Source organism: Dermacentor andersoni, chromosome 10 (genome assembly GCF_023375885.2).
Source record: "Dermacentor andersoni chromosome 10, qqDerAnde1_hic_scaffold, whole genome shotgun sequence".
NCBI lineage: Eukaryota > Metazoa > Arthropoda > Arachnida > Ixodida > Ixodidae > Dermacentor > Dermacentor andersoni.
The window spans coordinates 18,354,532-18,372,319 of record NC_092823.1 but is presented as its reverse complement, the minus strand read 5'-3'; the positions used below and the strand labels follow the sequence as shown (position 1 = coordinate 18,372,319).

General features: G+C 44.7%; 1 protein-coding gene across 2 annotated transcripts in view; it reads right to left on the bottom strand.

The window, feature by feature from the left end:
* The window catches only part of LOC126519264 (tubulin beta chain-like), a 41,152-nt gene that overhangs the window by 10,396 nt on the left and 12,968 nt on the right, over nucleotides 1–17,788 (bottom strand). The window contains exons 3-4 of one of the 2 annotated variants that reach the window (XM_050168884.3): nucleotides 4,977–5,084; nucleotides 1,928–2,372 (exon numbers count right to left, since the gene is read on the bottom strand). In XM_050168884.3, the coding sequence (XP_050024841.1) occupies nucleotides 1,928–2,372; nucleotides 4,977–5,084 (553 nt within the window). Of the gene's footprint in view, nucleotides 1–1,927; nucleotides 2,373–4,976; nucleotides 5,088–17,788 lie in introns of both variants that reach the window. The other variant, XM_050168883.3, reaches the window with a different exon arrangement.

The following is a 17,788-nucleotide window of genomic DNA, read 5'->3' as shown; positions in this document are numbered from 1 at the left end:
CTCTGCTACAACTGCGTCATCCAGTACTGCAACGGAAGCAATAAAGTTTCGGCAGATACGCTCTCTCGAGTGCTCCCTGCAGGTGTAGTCATCGATGCTGCTGTTGAAGACTAGTGCCTTTTTCATATGGTAATGAATGAAGAAATACAAGCAGTAAGTAGCAAAGACAGTGCTCGTATACGTCGGGGAGTTTACTTGATTTTTTTGGGGGGGCTTAAGAACTCCCTACTTGCAGAGTTGCATGCCATATTTTCACCTCTCCACTGTACACAACTTTATCATAGTGACAATAGTAGTTCAAGGTACTCTTACGCGTCATTTGATGGATGTCACACAAATCCAATCCGGGCATCAGTTGCACAAAACTGCAGCAAGACTGCGAGATTTACACTGGTGGCCATGGATAAACAAACATGTTAAACTTGTAAGAACCTGTACTGTTTGCTACTACTATGACAAGTCTCCATTGCCTCCTGCAGCCGATAGCTTTTCTCAATGCCCTGGGAAAAAATTATTAGGGGTGTGCAAATATCCAAATTTTCTAATCTGACTGATACGAATACTTTGTCGAATAGCAAATAGAATATATAGTAACTTGCATTTATTAGCCAGTTGGGTTAACTTGTTACGTAGAAAAATTGCAATTGCATTATCAATGTTTAAACAATCAGAGAAATGTCATGATAAAGCAAACTGGTGACTGCAAGGAACAAGGGCAAGAGCAGAAGCTAAAAGATGAAGGTTCATCGGCATGTCTGCTCCTGAGAGCTCCTAAATACAGAAACGAGGACAATACAGCAATTTGCAACTTAGGCCTAAATGATCGGAGACATCACTGCCCATTCAAGATGCATCTTGAATTAGCCTATTTACTCTCATAATGATCACACCCCTAAATTTTCTCGTCAAAACTGGATTTCTTTATTTCCAGTGTAATGATCGCACCCTGAACTTGCCGCAGCGATATGTTGTGTGCCAAGTCTGGCTAATAATGATCGCGCTTACCATCTGTCGAATGCTACACGAACGACTCTTCCAAGACAAACCAAGCAGTCTGCATGCACCAAACATTCTTAAGTAGACTCCTCATTTCATTACTTTCATCACTTTCCGCACTTCCACGACTAAAAAGAAGCTGCAACCAAACTTGCCTTTATTATGTGCAGGCTTTATAACGGTTGTGATCGACAACAAAAAAGGTGCCTTTCAATTCTTCCCATCTGCACTCGTGGGCACGCAACAAATCGCGAGCGGCAACGATAGTAGCCACCAACGATGGTAGCCACGTTTACACTGATACGTTAAATGTGTACCCTATTCATACCCGACGCTTGTAACGCAGCTATGTGTCGCCCACCCTTAGCGGAAACGTGCCGTATTAGGATAGTAGTGAAGACAGATGCCGCAGTTTCCACAGCATGCCGTCCATGTGTTTCTATGTCACTGGCAGCTAAGCGCGCCCATCTGTTTCTGTCCCCTCAAAGTGGACATGGCTACATTATTGCCGCAAACTTGTCGATATTAACTGTATTACTACTTACTGATACGGAAGAAACTGTTTCAATGCACGTAATCTATTCACGAGAAGGAAAAAAAAAATCTCGTTTGGTGCGTTCAGCTTGCTCCGCCAGCGTCAATTTTTCTGACAAAGAAAATGCGATCATTATGCGAGTAAATACAGTACTTGGCCTCCACACTTCATGGTACCAAAAATGGGACCAGGATGAACGCAACAAACTCATTGTTGATCCTAGAATGACGTCCGATTTTCAACTAGCTTAACTACAATTGTCTTGTACTTTGGTTCCAAGTACTTCCTTGTTACGTCTCTAAAATGTAAAGAACATAACCCCTTTTTATGCATTAAGTTATGTTTGATATCACTCAGTCAACTATCAGTCAACCAAGGTCCAGACTGATGACTCACCTAAGGCAGGTTGTGACACCAGACATGGTCACGGACACAAGGTGGTTCAGGTCTCCGTACGTGGGTGTGGTCAGCTTCAGCGTGCGGAAGCAGATGTCATACAGAGCCTCGTTGTCAATGCAGAAGGTCTCGTCCGTGTTCTCCACCAGCTGGTGGACAGAGAGGGTTGCATTGTATGGCTCGACCACCGTGTCTGACACCTTGGGCGAGGGGACGACCGAGAAGGTGTTCATGATGCGATCCGGGTACTCCTCGCGGATCTTGGAGATGAGCAGGGTGCCCATGCCTGATCCGGTGCCGCCTCCGAGCGAGTGCGTGAGCTGGAAGCCCTGCAGGCAATCACACCCCTCGGCCTCCTTGCGGACAACGTCCAGAACGGAGTCGACGAGCTCGGCGCCCTCTGTGTAGTGGCCCTTGGCCCAGTTGTTGCCCGCACCGCTCTGACCTGCAAGCGACACAAGAGACCTCAAACAAATGCAAGGACACAAAAATCACTCCAGGCACATGTGCGGTAGGCTGCAGAAGTTTACCGAGTACAAAATAAACATTCAGTCACTTGAGCACGATGCCTTCAGATTTCCCTCCTGTAATAGGATACAATGTACTTCTGTACAGTTTTATAGGCTATTCAAATTGCTCAGAGGTTCACCTGCGATGATGCATGCTGCAAACATTTCAGAGTGCGAACCGCTCCAGCACAAAAGACTTGGCTGGGACAAAAGAGACGAGGAAAATGACAACCTTTCCTTCAGATACAAATTCTTCTGCCTAAGGGGGGAGACTAAAAAACAGAACATTGTGAACAAAAAAAGTACTTTTGGGAAGTACTGTAAAATCCTGAGCAAGCACCCCCTCCTCCCTTTTGGTGAAAGGCAATCCAAAAAATGTATTGGGGGTAGGTGGTTTGCTCAATCCAAGGGCTGCCGTTGGCGTTTTTTTTGTTAACTTGCAGAAGTGATACCACGGCCTTATATTTTTGGCATTTTTGCCTGCACCGTTTCCAGCTACATGCCTGTAGCTGGAAATGCTAGGAGCACATTTCTTAATTCTGCTTTCGAAAGCTTTAAAGTTTAACCCATGTGTTTTTTTATTAGAAAGCTCCTGCGGAGCTTCTAATTAGCTCTTGCGGCTCCAGGCACACTCAGTGTGTCGGATTTTCGACTGGCGACAGCCGAAAGCACAGTTCCGCCGGTGAAAAGCGTCTACGCAGTCGGCACTCGCTGCGGGAGAACGGAAGTTCGATGCTCGTACAAGACGCATATTGCGCTCCCGTGCACCGAACATCTGCACTGTCTTCGGCTTTGCCGGTATCGTGTGCAGCGAACTAGCAAAAAAAAAAAAAAGCTGAGCAAAGAATCTAAAAGATAGCGCAAGGCGATGAGCAGCGCGCAAGCTCATGTTGAGGCGGACAGAGCAAGGGGCAACAGCGACGCGGGCGCAGCATCAAAGGGAGCAGCCGCCGTCCGTGCAGCAGCCAATGGCAGGCGCGCTTTAGCCCGCAAGATTTGAACGCGCTGCTCCGGCCAATGAATGCTCCGCATCACATCGCGGAAAAACGCCAATAGCGCCTCAACCGCGCCGACGATGCCATTTTGCAAGGCGGCAAAATAGAGACAAAGAATCCACGGTCAAAACGACACCAAGACAACGCGGGCAGGCCGCATGGGCCGGGAATGGCACGCGCGTGAAGTTTGACTTCATTTCGGCATTTGCGCGTGTTTCTTGGGCCGCGGTGGCCTCAAAAGTAGCATTTTTGGTACTTTACGGTTGAATTAGGTGCTGATGATTATGGAACAGGTAGTTTATGAGACATACAACCCAAAAACCCTTAAGTTGGCTACTAACTGCACCACGTGATAGCCATTTTTTAAGAAAACTGAACTGTAATTTGTTGTAAAATTGTTGACACCTGCCACATAAAGTAATCCTACACTTGTTTTCCTTACAGTTTGTAGTGTGCAGCCATATCTCCATATTGACTTTCTGGCCAGTAGTGCCCTTGCTATTGTAGAAATTAACAATACATAATGTTAATTATCTCTGGAACTATAGGCTGTATGCAAAATGTAATTGCATTACTGAAACCAGCATGAGAAACTTAGTAGGGGTGAGAATTTGTGCGTGCCTGCGTGCCTTTGCATTTGTGTGATGGTGCACCTTCCGTGCCTCTGCGAGAGCCAAGTGGTGCGACGAAACGTGGCTCGTTTCTTCAATCTCCATGGCGACAGCGAATGCAGGTCGCCAACACTGACACTTGTCATGTATAAGGAGACATCACTCCTACACAAATCGAAGGAAATCGAATTGCCTCCAAGTGCAGTATGGGGCAAGGCGTTAGACTTTTCAGACCATTCTTCGTTCCATGGAAGGTCCGGGGAATCGGAAGGCGACTGCATACCGTTTCTTTACGATAAGCCATACGCTTTACCAGTCATATGACAGGCCCTAAAAGATAACTCCTTTTTATCCCCACTGCAGGGTTTTTGCAACTTGTCTGAAGAAATTCACAAAAATGTTACAAAATGTAACTGCCTTAAGACGTGATCTCGCTATTCTAAATGATGCTGAAGTAGGAGGCATTTGGTGAACCACCACCACAATGTCTGGCTCATCTGCAGTACCCTCCCCATGGGCACTTTCTAATCCACTAGCATTGGCTGCACTACACAGATAGTACAGGCCATGTCAGCCAACCAGAATAGAGAAGCAGAGTTGCTTCTTTTGGCCACCTGTTATCGCCCAACACACACTGCAGACTTGGCAGAAGCTTCACGGAATGATTAGTCGCATACTATAGGCCAGTCAGTTGAGCCCAAAGTAAAAACACATGGTCGTGAACCTCCAAGCAACAACGAACCATTTCAGTTTTTCCCCTATGATTTGCTCTTCATAGCTCATCAGCACTGTAATCCTTACATAGAGCATTAGAATTTATAGGAACAAGGTAGAATCCAAATAGCTAGTTTTGCGACAGTGCCAAAGGATCGGATGGCCACACAGAAACATATCAAAGAAGCCACAACAGCTGTAGTACTGTAAAAGAACATACCGAAGACAAAGTTGTCTGGCCTGAAGAGCTGCCCAAAAGGTCCGGAGCGCACGGAGTCCATGGTGCCAGGCTCAAGATCCACCAGGATGGCACGCGGCACGTATTTGCCTCCTCCACCGAGAAAAAACAGACAAACTCACCAACAGGGCACCACAAACAAGGCGCAAAGCAAGAACTGTCGCATTTAAGCAGAGAGAAGCATTTGCCAGATAGGCTGAGAAGCAGTACCCACAGCACTTTCCAAGCAAATATTACTATAGAGGGGACTCTGGTGTAGTCGACGGGCAGTACGATTTACTCAACTTCATCCTTTTGGCTTTAAACACAGATTTGCAACTTTGCAAATTCATCACTTACATAGACTCTGGTTAAACCCTTCAGTCACTGTGCACAATTGCGCATGTCGAAACAGTGTATCCAAAGTAGATGCATTGAAGAAAATACTAATGTCTAAAACATGCCAAAAGCATCTTGAAACACACCTGGTTGGAAATTAGAATAGGCACGTGTAAGGAGTTTTAGTAGAACTAGTTGAAATGGTAGATGGCCGGGCGTTCACTCTCGCAGTGCGAGTCTTGAGGTATGGTTCACTTTTTTTTACTTGTTTCTCAATGTTTAACGTCCAGCATATCTGTCAAGTAGCTGGACTGGTGCTATGGGTTCACCTCTTTCGTTGATTTCATTCACTATGTTTTCCATCCATGGGACATTTCACATGGCTGGACAGGTGCTTTCCAAGCATGCCCGGCACAAAATAGATGTTTTCACATCCGACGTTCCTATAGAATTCTCTCATGGAGAACACATTCTGTAAACATGACAAAACTCGCTGCAGAATCTGAAATTCTTAATCCATTCTACAGCAGTACACTTCTGATCGTTCTGAAGACAAAAAGTGTCGTGAAACTAGTTTTCACTGGACAGAATTAATCAGCACCTGAAAGGGTTAATTCATTAAATTAAGGTCCCAGAAAATTCCCATATATCTACATCAGCTACAACATTCATTCCAGTCTTGTTGCCTATCATCAGCTAACAAAACCTTTGATTTTTAGAAATGGCACTTGCAACACCCTTCACTAAATCTGAAACTTCTCACCCACATGTCCCTGGTAAGAACAAAACTAGAATATGCACCCCCTATCTGGAGCCTTAACCTTTGATAACTTCACTAGAATCACTCCAGAATCGAGCCACTAGCTTCCTTCATTCATTCATGCCACTCACATAATACCAGCATATCATCTTTAACGGTTTGAGTGTCGATTTTTTTCGCCAAATGCGACTGCCCATAGTACTTTTTTTATTGCAGATTCGAATTCTAAGGGACCTATTTTGAAAAATATTAACTTAAATATTTCTAGGGTGACCGTAAAGTGAGAGAAATGTTTTGCGTTGGGATATATGTACTGTTTATTCATGAATAATAGCAATAAAAAAAATGGAACTTAGAAGAATTAAAAATTTCATGCATTGTTATACAGTAGAACCCCGCTGTTACATTCCTCACTGCTGCGTTTTCCCGGCTGCTACGTCGTTTTCATCCAGTCCCGGCATAGCTTCCATAGGATCCAATGTATAAGGAACCCCGCCGTTACGTAGTAGCTGTGAAAACGTACCCGCATGATGCGTCGCAACCCGAACCCGCCTGGGCTAAAGTAGGCAACGCGCTCCAACCGCCATTTTGGCTTTTGACGAGTTTTGACCGGGCTTGGCTATGGAACTGGCTGCAAGAAGCCGCACGCCAATTCGAGAAGCCGCCACTAGGTGGCCATTCGTGAAAAATGCTCTCGCTATCATCACTGTGATTACAGTCACCACATGGTTTGTTGAACGGGTCGACTCGCAGAGGAAGGAAACTCTGGAGAGGCCCTGACATCACTCGTCGTGAAGCTATAGCTAAAGGGAAGCCGGTAGTTGGCGTTGCTCCGCCTATCGGGCCAGCTCTCCTCTCTTGTTTACATTTCTCGCGAGACATAGCCGCGCTGCGCGCAACCGGGCTGCTCGGACGCGCGCGCTCCGCAGCAATACTAAACAATCGTTAGCACGTTAGCATGATTACGCCAAAGAGGACAAAATTTCCCGCGGATATTCATTCGTCCGTTGCCATTGCCGTGGCGCGGTGACAACGAGGAGCACGAGCCGCACGATGCCGGGGAGTTGCCAAATCCTAGCTTTGGAGAAGCCGTCGCGGCTCTGGACCTCCTCCGCAGGTACGTCGCACCTCACAGCAACGCTGACAGCAATGCAGCCTTCCAGGCTATTGAGAAACGTGTGGCGATTTCTAGCGAGCGAAAGAAACGGCAAGCCACCATTCTAGACTTATTTCTAAGCGCACGCTGTGGAAATAAATTGTCTATAGTTGAAGCTGCACTTTTTTCATTCATTTTCGGAGCTTTCCTCACTGTTGCGTTTTCCCGGCTGTTAAGTTTTTTTTCCTTGGTCCGGTGAAAAACGTATGAACGGGGTACCACTGTACACATAAGGCATAGAAAATGCGCGCACGAGAATATTTTGCAAGTGTCAAATGTTCCTGCTCTTGCACTATATTTACGTGCACAGCATATCAGAACTGCGTAGGAGAGCGCACTTAAGGAAACTGCTTGTGGGCCTATCAAAAAAGCTAAACATGTGACAAACTTCCGCTAATCTTCATCTTATTGCGAACCAGAGGCAATTAGTTTTCGCAAGTTTCCAAAAAAAAAAAAAAAAAGAAAGAAAAGGATACTCATGCACAGTGGCATCCTTCCTACGCGCACCCCTGTGAGCACTAAACGAGCGAGAAACAGGCGGTCGCCCTTTGAGCGATTAGTAACGAGATAGCCATAAGTTTTACGAGCGCAAGAAGCCGAAACAAAACCCAAACCACTGCCCACCCGCTAATGCACGAGTGGTAATATATAGACGCGCCGGAGCAAACTAGCTCTAAAACAAACCGTGCAACGAAAACAGAAAGGAAGGCGCGAGAAATTGTGCGCATTCCCACACAGGGTGTCTACAAAGTTGACATTTCCGAATTCCCCGAGTTTTCCAGGTTTTCCCCGAGCACCTTTGCAAAATTCCCTGCATGAGCCAGAACTTTGTTTTATGTCAAGACAGGCCGACACCATCTTGCCCAATGCTGTCACTCTCTAGTAACATGTTGAAACAAAAAATTTTCAATCCAGTTTGAATAGTAAGGAGTAATATCTATTTTATTTAAAAAGAAAACAGAAGGAAGGCGTTAGTAAAATGCACAGCGAAAAAAATGGCAATACCCATTCGAAATTGAGTCGAACATTTTCAATTATGAATGAAAAGGAGACACAACACATCAGTAAATATTTTTGAATATGAGCTATTTCTATCAACGGATAGCAAACTCATCGGTATGAGGCCTGAACTTTGTTACAACTAATATTCTCTTTCAGCAGCTGGGAAGTCAATTTCAACTGTCCCGACATACTCTCAGCCTGTACACAACATCTCAGTGTTGGGTTTCGCTGCTTTAAAGAGTTTATTTTGGTTTTGACGAGGGATGCGTGTCTCTCGGCGTCAGCCAGCACTTTCTTTTTGAGCTCAAGTTCCTTCAAAGAGGCTGCGGCCCACTTCCCTTCTCGTTAATTCCTCAGTGCGTCGATCCTTTCTGTTCTCATCCTCTTTCTGCCACACTTTCACCCCATGGATCATTTGAAGCATCTTCTTGGTCAGTTGTACAGTCAACGCCCGAGTTTTCGGACTCCCTAGGGGCTGCAAGAACTTCCGAAAATCGGGCAGTCCGAAAAATGAGTGCGTCACTTCAACTGCCCTTAAGGGCTAAGATATTGCCACAGGCACGTCCGAAAAAGCTCTTAAGGCCTGCCAGTACACGTACTAAGCATATCAGTGCTCGTACTGGGACAGGAGACCGGGGTGCACGCGTGCATAATTAAGGAATACATACTGTGTCCCGTGACAATTGCCCCTTCCCCCGTTTATTATGCTTCACTGCGTAACACTGCTGTGCTGAGGTGAAGCTACATTCGGAGACTGGCATTACGCAACACGCTGTGCTCCGCGAGCTTCGAAGCCAATTGCGAGGATTACAAAGGCGGAGTCAGTGCCATTGCTGACAGTGGAGAATTCTTTCAATAAAAATGGCACTGCACGGCAAGAAGCTTAATAGCGAACGTAGAAGCAGCTAGGCCTAACGTTGCCGCGGTGGTGGCTACGGCTGCCAGCGGATCTGCGTGCGAGTGCCGTTTCGAGGCGGCGAAATAATCAAAATGCTGGCGGCGGTGGCTTTGATTAATGCCATTTCTGACCTGCAGTCAGGGCAATATACATTGACTATATAGAGTACATGGTGGTGCCGCAAAGCTGTGCGAATTATCGGGCATGTCCGAAAAATCAGGCGTGTGGAAAATCTGTCAACTACTTGGCAATACATCGTGCCGATGACACGGCGTCAATGACGATTCGTTGCGATTCCTCTGTTACTGTAGCCATCACTAACACAACTTTCGTTCCCTTTCAATAAAGTTGCAGCTAATTTTCCCTGATAGAAGCACAAATTACCTGAGAATTCCCGGTTTTCCCGGTTGGTAGACACCCTGCCACATAGTGGCAGCACATGTCAGAAAAGAAAGTTCGGAAATTGACGCGAGTTTTCAACGTACATGCAGCGCCGTAAATATACGGTATCGACCATTTTTGGACTTGTTCACGGCGCCGTATATTTAAGTCATCGACCCTCAAAGGGTCAAAGTGAAATCTAGTCTAACAAATCTTGCTTTTCATCGAATCGCCAGTAAGTGTTTCATACGGTTTTTTTCCAGCTCGCTTCGTATTCCGCCCTACATCAGCCCTCCAGCGTGCAATTCACTCCGCATTGGTAATCCCCTGCAAGTTGCCCGTCCACCACGTGCTCAACTGCAACGTTTGCTGCACCATTCTTTCTCGCTCAGCCATAGACCAGAATGGCCTTCCACACAACATCACTGCAACTACATCTTCCGTTTGTATAACTGCTGTATTTAACGAATAATCTTTTTTTGTAGATGTGATTGCTTATACCTGTACCCACCCCTCACGCAAAACCCCAAATAGGGGCTCTTTAAGGTAATAAAGTGGTGCGATGTGACGATTACATGTATTCTTGTAATTGGCCATCGCCGTATAACTCAAACTTCGCCGCAAAGGAGCTTGACCGTCGCCTTCACAAAATTATTTTGTGAACAAAAAATTGCTCTGACAAGTCACCATGAGCGTGCAGATAGAGCATTTATACAGCCATTTATTCACTGAAAATAGAGGAGCAGGTTCGACGACTGTGCACATCACTACACATGCACATCATTCCACCAATAGCATAAAGATAGACAAGGCTGTGCGCTCTACCTCAAGCGACCTGATGTTTAATTGCATTTGTTTTCCATACTTCTGTTTGGCATGTACCATATTTACTTGCATAATGATCGCACTTTTTTGACAAAAAATTATGCAAATTCAGGGGTGTGATCATTATGCGGGTTAAATTGCCCACAAATTTTTGTCCCGTGTTTGCTGCGGGATGACAACAGTCAACAAATAGGTGGCTGCTACTGTATATAGTGCTGGACACGAAAACAAAAATGGCGGCCGGCGGAGCAAGCCGAACGCGCCGAACGTTTTTTTTTCTTCTCGCAAGTACATTACATGCATTGAAACAGTTTCTTCAATATCAATAGTGAATATCGACAGGTTTGCAGCAGTAACATAGCCATGTCAACTTTGAGGGGACAGAAACCGATGGGTGCGCTTAGCTGCCAGTGACAGAAACATGGCAGGCATGCTGCGGCATTTGTCTTCACTACTATCCTAATATGGCACGTTTCCGCTAAGGGTGGGCAAATAGCTGTGTTACAAGCGTCGGCGTATGAATAGGGTACACTTCTAACGTATCAGTGTAAATGTGGCTGCTATTGTTGCTGCTCGCGGTTTGTTGCGTGGCCACGAGTGCAGACGACAAGAATCAAAAGGCGCCTTTTTTTGTTGTTGACCACAACAGTTATAAAGCCTACAAATAACAAAGGCAATTTGGTTGCAGCTTTTCTTTTGTCATGGAAGTGCGGAAAGTGATGAAAGGAATGAAATGGTGCATCTGCTTAAGAACGTTTGAGCATTCGACAGATGGTAAGCGCGATCATTATTAGCTAGACTTGGCACACGGCATATCGCTGCGGCAAGTTCGGGGTGCGATCATTACGCGGGAAATAAAAAAAATCCAATTTTGACGACAAATTTCAGGGGTTAATTTTGACGACAAATTCATCATTAGGCGAGTAAATATGGTAATTAACCTGCATTTCATTTTTGACTGGTGTTGAAACACTGCGCTACATACATAACTTGCCCAAGCATGCATTTGCAGTGTTGCCAACGCTATGCTACTGTGCTTGTAAATAAAGAAGTCCTCAATACTTACGAACACCTGAAACAAAAAAATGGTGCGAGACTTGAGCAATGCACGGAACATGAGAAAAAGAAAACTCACAAAGCCCCACCGAGCTAAAACGTCATACTTGTGGCAGCGAGTAGAACAAAATACTAGTGCCCAGAACGACCTCATGACCCTCAATTTGCCGATCATGTTCGTCCTCTATTTGCATGGGACATGAATGGGCGAGCTGACTAGAAAGAATTTTCAGTTCACGTGCTCTAGGTGAGAATCCAACAGGAACGGAGCAACCATAGTGTTCATTCGTTGCATGGATGAAGCTTCATCAGCGTCAACAAGCAGCACTGATAACGGAGGTTCGATTCATGCAAGGCACATTTTCTTGTGGACATAACAAATCTGGGGGGTTGTAATGCAACCCAAGGTTGGTTTACAGTTAAGTTAAAAATTAAGCATATGAGAAATTACTGACAGTACTTGGCTCAGGTTTGGAAGTGCGCATCGGAATGAAAGGAGGCTTAGTAAAGGTTTTGGTTTCAAAGCAGTACACCTCTTGAGAATGCCATCCATCCGGATAATCCAAAGGCAGAAAAAGCACCAGGCATGATGCCGTTAATTCGTGGGCTCGCAGTGAAGTTCGCTCTTCATTAATCGCTAGACGATGAAGGTGATTGTTGCATGTTAGTGCTGAACAGCCAATCTGTGACGATCGCCAAGCAGCCCTAGGTTGCACAACACAAAGGCAGCTTTGCAACAGCAACTTGGGTATGCATTTTGAGTGTCCTACTATTGAGAGCTGCAACACACTCAAGTACCTTTTCAGACAGAAACTTGGACAGGGCAAGAATTGCAGCCGACTATACAAAAGTAAACATCTGGTTTCGTCTTAAAACATTGCTGGCCATTCTTTGCATGTGGTTACTGTGAATTAGAAAATTAATTGCAAAAGTTCAGGCACATATAGCAACGCATGACAGTGCAGCTGCAACAGTAGACAAAGCCTTTTAACTGCAACCAAAAAAAAAAAAAATTATGGGGTTTTACGTGCCAAAACCACTTTCTGATTATGAGGCGCGCCGTAGTGGAGGACTCCGGAAATTTCGACCACCTGGGGTTCTTTAACGTGCACCTATATCTAAGGACACGGGTGTTTTCGCATTTCGCCCCCATCGAAATCCGGCCGCCGTGGCCGGGATTCGATCCCGCGATCTTGTGCTCAGCAGCCCAACACCATAGCCACTGAGCAACCACGGCGGGTAACTGCAACCACAGCAGCTTTAATCAGTACACGAAAACTTATAAGCATTCAGTTGACAAAGATGTCAGCCTGCTGCACTAGGGAAGAAGTGTCGCTGAAAGTTTCTGCGAAAAATTTATGCTAGTGTCACCATTTAACAGGTGTATCATTCCGTTGCAGAGGCTTAAGAGTGGTGCCGTGAATTCTGGAACATAACACATCCAGGGGTGTATGCCCTAAGAGCAGGTATGCTTGGTACCATGCTGAAATGAAATGCTTTTAACCTGCCTTTCTCAGTGGTCGTTCACAAATAAAGGCAAGTGAACACCGCAAAGGCAAAGAAGGACATAAGTAGAGGGGAAGACATATTGTCAGCTTACAACCACGCTTTTAATTAGCGAATTTATACTCGAGACCACCACATGCATCTGCTGCACACCTTGGTTTGAACAAACCACTAATCCATAAACCACAGAGTTTCATTCAATTAGCAGAGGGAAACTGGCGCTAGTGTCGATGGGAAGTGTCTATGAAAGCAGGGCAGTTCAGTCGGCATGGAAATGATGGTTAGTACAGGCAACTTCTGCTAATTTGACCCTGACAGAACCAACAAAATTAACCGAATTATTCTGAGAGTCGAATGAAACAACATGCAGAAAATACGTCAAAGACTGCTAATTAATTTGGCATTATTTACCCGATTCTAACACGCCTCCAAATCAAACTGGTGCCCATATTATGTGCCCCAAATAAAAAAAACATAAAGAGACATTAAAGGTTCTAAACAAGAAATCTAACACGCACTAGATTTTTTAGGAAGAAACAGTTGCACAATGGTGGCAGTTTTTGTAAAGTCAGTTGCCGCAATACAATATGTAATGCGATAGACCTACCAATAATGCAAAGGCAGTTTTTGTTTGCTGTCCAAATGCGCCATGCAAGAAATTTCTGGCCCAATTGCCAAGAAAAAAAAAAAAAAACAAGACAAGAATCTGGCAAATGCCATAACCAAACATTAGAAGCTCCAGTTATTGCTTGAACATCTTCCTAGGGCAGGCCGAAAATAGGAGTTTTTGGTATGTCTACCAATGCATTAACTGCCCCCTAAGCACCGAAAAGACAGCCTGCTACCAGGGGTCACTATCGGGGTCTCCATAGGAGTCACGTGTGTACGTGGGAACTGGTAAAGCTTAAGTTATGCAAATATCAAATTTTAGGATCGACAAAGTTTGGGCCCCGAGAAATACATAGGTGCTGGCCAGGATTTAATTAACCGAAAAAAATCAAATCAAACGGAGTCGAATGGGAAGTCTACTGTACACTAATACGCCTAAAAATCTTCATACCTTTGCCAACGGATCTCCAGGAAAGCACTGCACTACAAATAATTCAATGAACATTAAAATTGTTGGACAGCAAGATTCCAACACTAGATTTCAAGCATTGAAACTATTCTGTCATGGATGCATGGACAAGCAAAACCGGTGCAGTTAGCGATTACAAGTGTTTATCAGAGCTATTGTTTTTCTGCATTCAAAAGTACGGATTGCGTCTAAACTGAGGCTTATGAAAGGCACGTAAAATATAAACGAAGCCATAGACACGAAGATCAGACAAATCCACATACTAACCATCAATCCCATGTTTGATGAACAATCACAGCGCCAAAGTTCCCTCTAGTAATTATTCTAGGAAGCTATGGTAAACGCACACAACAGCACCCGCATAAGCATATATTGGTGAATTGCTAGGAACACAACTGTAGGAACGCTCCTTATGTTGTGCACCAGCAAGCATTGGAGTCTGGGACGTACAGGAGCCAGCTACATACGGAGCCAGCTACATACGGCCGTATGTAGCCGAGAGCTTGCCTGTGGGGCGTTACCATACATGTATGGCTAGGCTATGTGAGAGTTGTGTACCACTCAGAATAAACCAAAGTCTCTCGTACAATGCTTGGGACCAGCAACTGCAGATGGAGCCTACTCGTAGAAGCAAATGAAGAAATAGGGTACATGCATCAGCAGGCCAGCCACAGCCCCTTTTAGGCAAAGAAATGGCTTTGGAGGCTGAAAGCACATGCAAGAGGCAACCTTAATTCATAATCTTTGGAATTTATTGTCTAATATTTGGTTAATCTTGTCGCCGGAAATATCTCTCTGATTGCTGTTAACGGATTGCATGCATACTCGGCAAACCTAATTAAACCTCAATTCGAAGTGAGCCCTTATCTTCATCCCTGTTTGAGCTTGTCCGCCTCTGCCATTGATAAAACCTCAGGGTGTCTACCAAGTTGACATTTCCAAGTGCCCCCGAGCTTTCCAGGTTTTCCCCAAGTGACAAATCTGTTTTATGTCAAGACTGGCTGACACCATGTCAACCGATGCTGTTACTCCAATAAGCATGTTAAAATAAAGGACTTATCCAGTTTAAATACGAAAGAGTAGTGTTTAATTCATTCAAAAAGAAAGCAGAAGGAAGGGGTTAGCACAACGCACCGCAAATAAGATTTCTTTGAAAAAAAATGGTAAAACACATTACAAATCGAGTGGGACATTCTCAATACGAATAAAAAGGAGATGCATACAGAAGCAAGCATTTCCAAAAATGAGCTATTTCCATCAACTGATTGGTACGAGGCCCGAACTTTATCACAAGTGAGATTCTCTCTCAACAGCCGATAACTCAACTTCTAATGCCATGGCATACTCTCAGCTTGCGCACAATGCCTCATTCTTGCGTTTCACTGCTTTAACTCTTTCCTTACCACGGGGAAATTGGCTGTTTTTTGTATGGTTTAGTTAAGAATTCTTTGTCCAACAGCTACTAAGTTTAAAGTGTCATGCAGTACATAAAAGTGAAGGCAAATGAACGTGCTTTCGAATACTATTTATTTTAACAATATATAAAAAAAATTATTTGCATAAAAAATTCATGAACAAAAAAAAAATTTGATTAAGGAGTAATATCTCTGGCGGAAAAAAATTTTACAGAGATTTCAAAATATACAAATTGTAGGTATATTACTAGGCAACATTTCTTCAAAAAGTTACACCCATACATTAAGTACTCTGTGTTATGAAAAATTGCATGACGCATAGTAAAATATTCAAGTTCTTGATTGGTCCTATTTACGATTTTTTTTCCAAGGAAAAGATTAACTTATGGTACAATATTATACTCCAAAACGCGTGTACTAAATGCACATTGAAAAAGCACATTTCGAAAAAAAAAAACTTAATAAAAATTAGCAAACACAAACTTTAATAAAATTCACCGCAAACATTCTTAATGATTAGCTTATATTTTCTGAGCAAAAAATTCTATAAAGCTTATGACATATACAAAATAGTTAACACTCCATAGCACAATATCACAGAAAAATTGAAAGTTGCAGATCAATAACTTTTGGAGCCACAAATGTTTCATTCAGCCAGATTGGTGTGCCAGTTGCCGAAACAGTTTCTCTTTGTGAAGCACAAATGCACATTGCATGTGCGACAGAACACATTTGTCTTGTGTTGAATTTTCTTTTCCTCATAGCACTTCTTACAGTTTCGGCGGACGTCCTTTCTTTCAGGCTTGTGCTGTGCAGCTGTGCGTGGTGCAGCTGGCGAGGGAGGGACATGAACTGGTGCTGTGTCCTCTAGCTCTAGGAGCTGTCCAATCAGCTCTGTCCTGAAGGCCAGCTGGTCATACCGAGAAGGCCTAGAAAGCTCGGATGCTTGGGGATGCTGCGTGCAATATGCTTGGAAAATAATGTAGCTGTTCACAGCTGCGATGTCGATGCAGTGGAAGAATAACGTTTTCCACCAGCGGACACATTTACTCAAAACATTCTACGTGGCAATGAGTTGGTCTGATTTATCGACTCCAAGCATTCCGGCATTATATTCATCAATGAGCTGTGGCTTTTTTATGGCGATTTGTTGCCACTTCCCGTCCTTTTCTCGCCGTTTGGCAAGCACGTGCGAGTTAGCTGTGTGTGCAGTGCTAACCATATGCACAACACGTCGATCTCTCCATTGAAGATACAATACTCCCTTGTCTCTCAGCCAACGGACGTCTCCTCTTTTAGCTCTCTTCTCCCAAGTGACTCCTTTCAGTTCTGTGGGGAATCCCCGGCGATCTTTTCGTGTTGTGCCGCACGCTAGTGTCTTGCGTTCCAAGAGGTGCACAAGAAGAGAGGTCGAAGTATAGAAGTTGTCCATATATATAATGTACCCACGATCAAGGGACTTATCGCAAAGCTTAGTGACCACATCAAAGGCCAGCCCATTGGCACTAGGTTTTTCACGCTTCCCTGTGTACACTATGAATTGGATGGTGTAGCCGGTTTTTGGGTCTGCAAGAACCCATAATTTATAGCCCCATTTCACAACTTTGTCTCTAATGTATTGCCGAATTCCAGACCGCGCTTTGGATTTTACCATTCTTTCATCGACTGAAATTTCGCGATAAGGCTGGAACAATGACGCGGCGCAGTCGTTCATGTGCTTAAGAAGCCACGACACCTTGTCTAGCTTCAGTGCGGCAGCGACGTTTGTATCTGGGTCACAAATATGCAGCATGGCCAGGAGCGCGGTGAAACGTCGCCTTGGCATAATGTTTGGAGGGAGGAGCCCGGAAAACAATTTTGCTGTACTCCAATACATATGCAGCCGCGGCAGTTCCAGTACTCCCATGTACAACAGCAGGGCGATGAACCTCATCATGTCCACTGGGGTTACCTCTTTCCAAGAACCATCCTTCTCACTGTAGGTCAGTTTCTCGATGATGTGCATCCGTGCATACTTGTTAGTATTTGCACAAATAGCGTGAATGACCTCCGCCGTAAAGAAAAGGCGAAAAACATCGAGCGCTCGCGACAGCCGCTTCGGACCGCTACGGAGCATCATCCAGAGGTCGATGCCCGGAGCTCTCTGGGGTCGAAACTCCACACTTCTTTGAGCTGGTGGAAGGACATCTTGCCCAAATGAAGTGGACACTATAAATAAAGAAAATAATAGTTTGGACACCAACACGGCCATTGAACCGGCTCTAGCTATGCATAAACAAAGCGGATGGCGAATCCGAAACTTATCTGCGGGTAACAGCTGATGTTCCCGGCTGATCGGCAGCATCTTCCGCATCTGAGCTGAACTCCGACGACGCGACATCGATGTCGGAATCATCTGT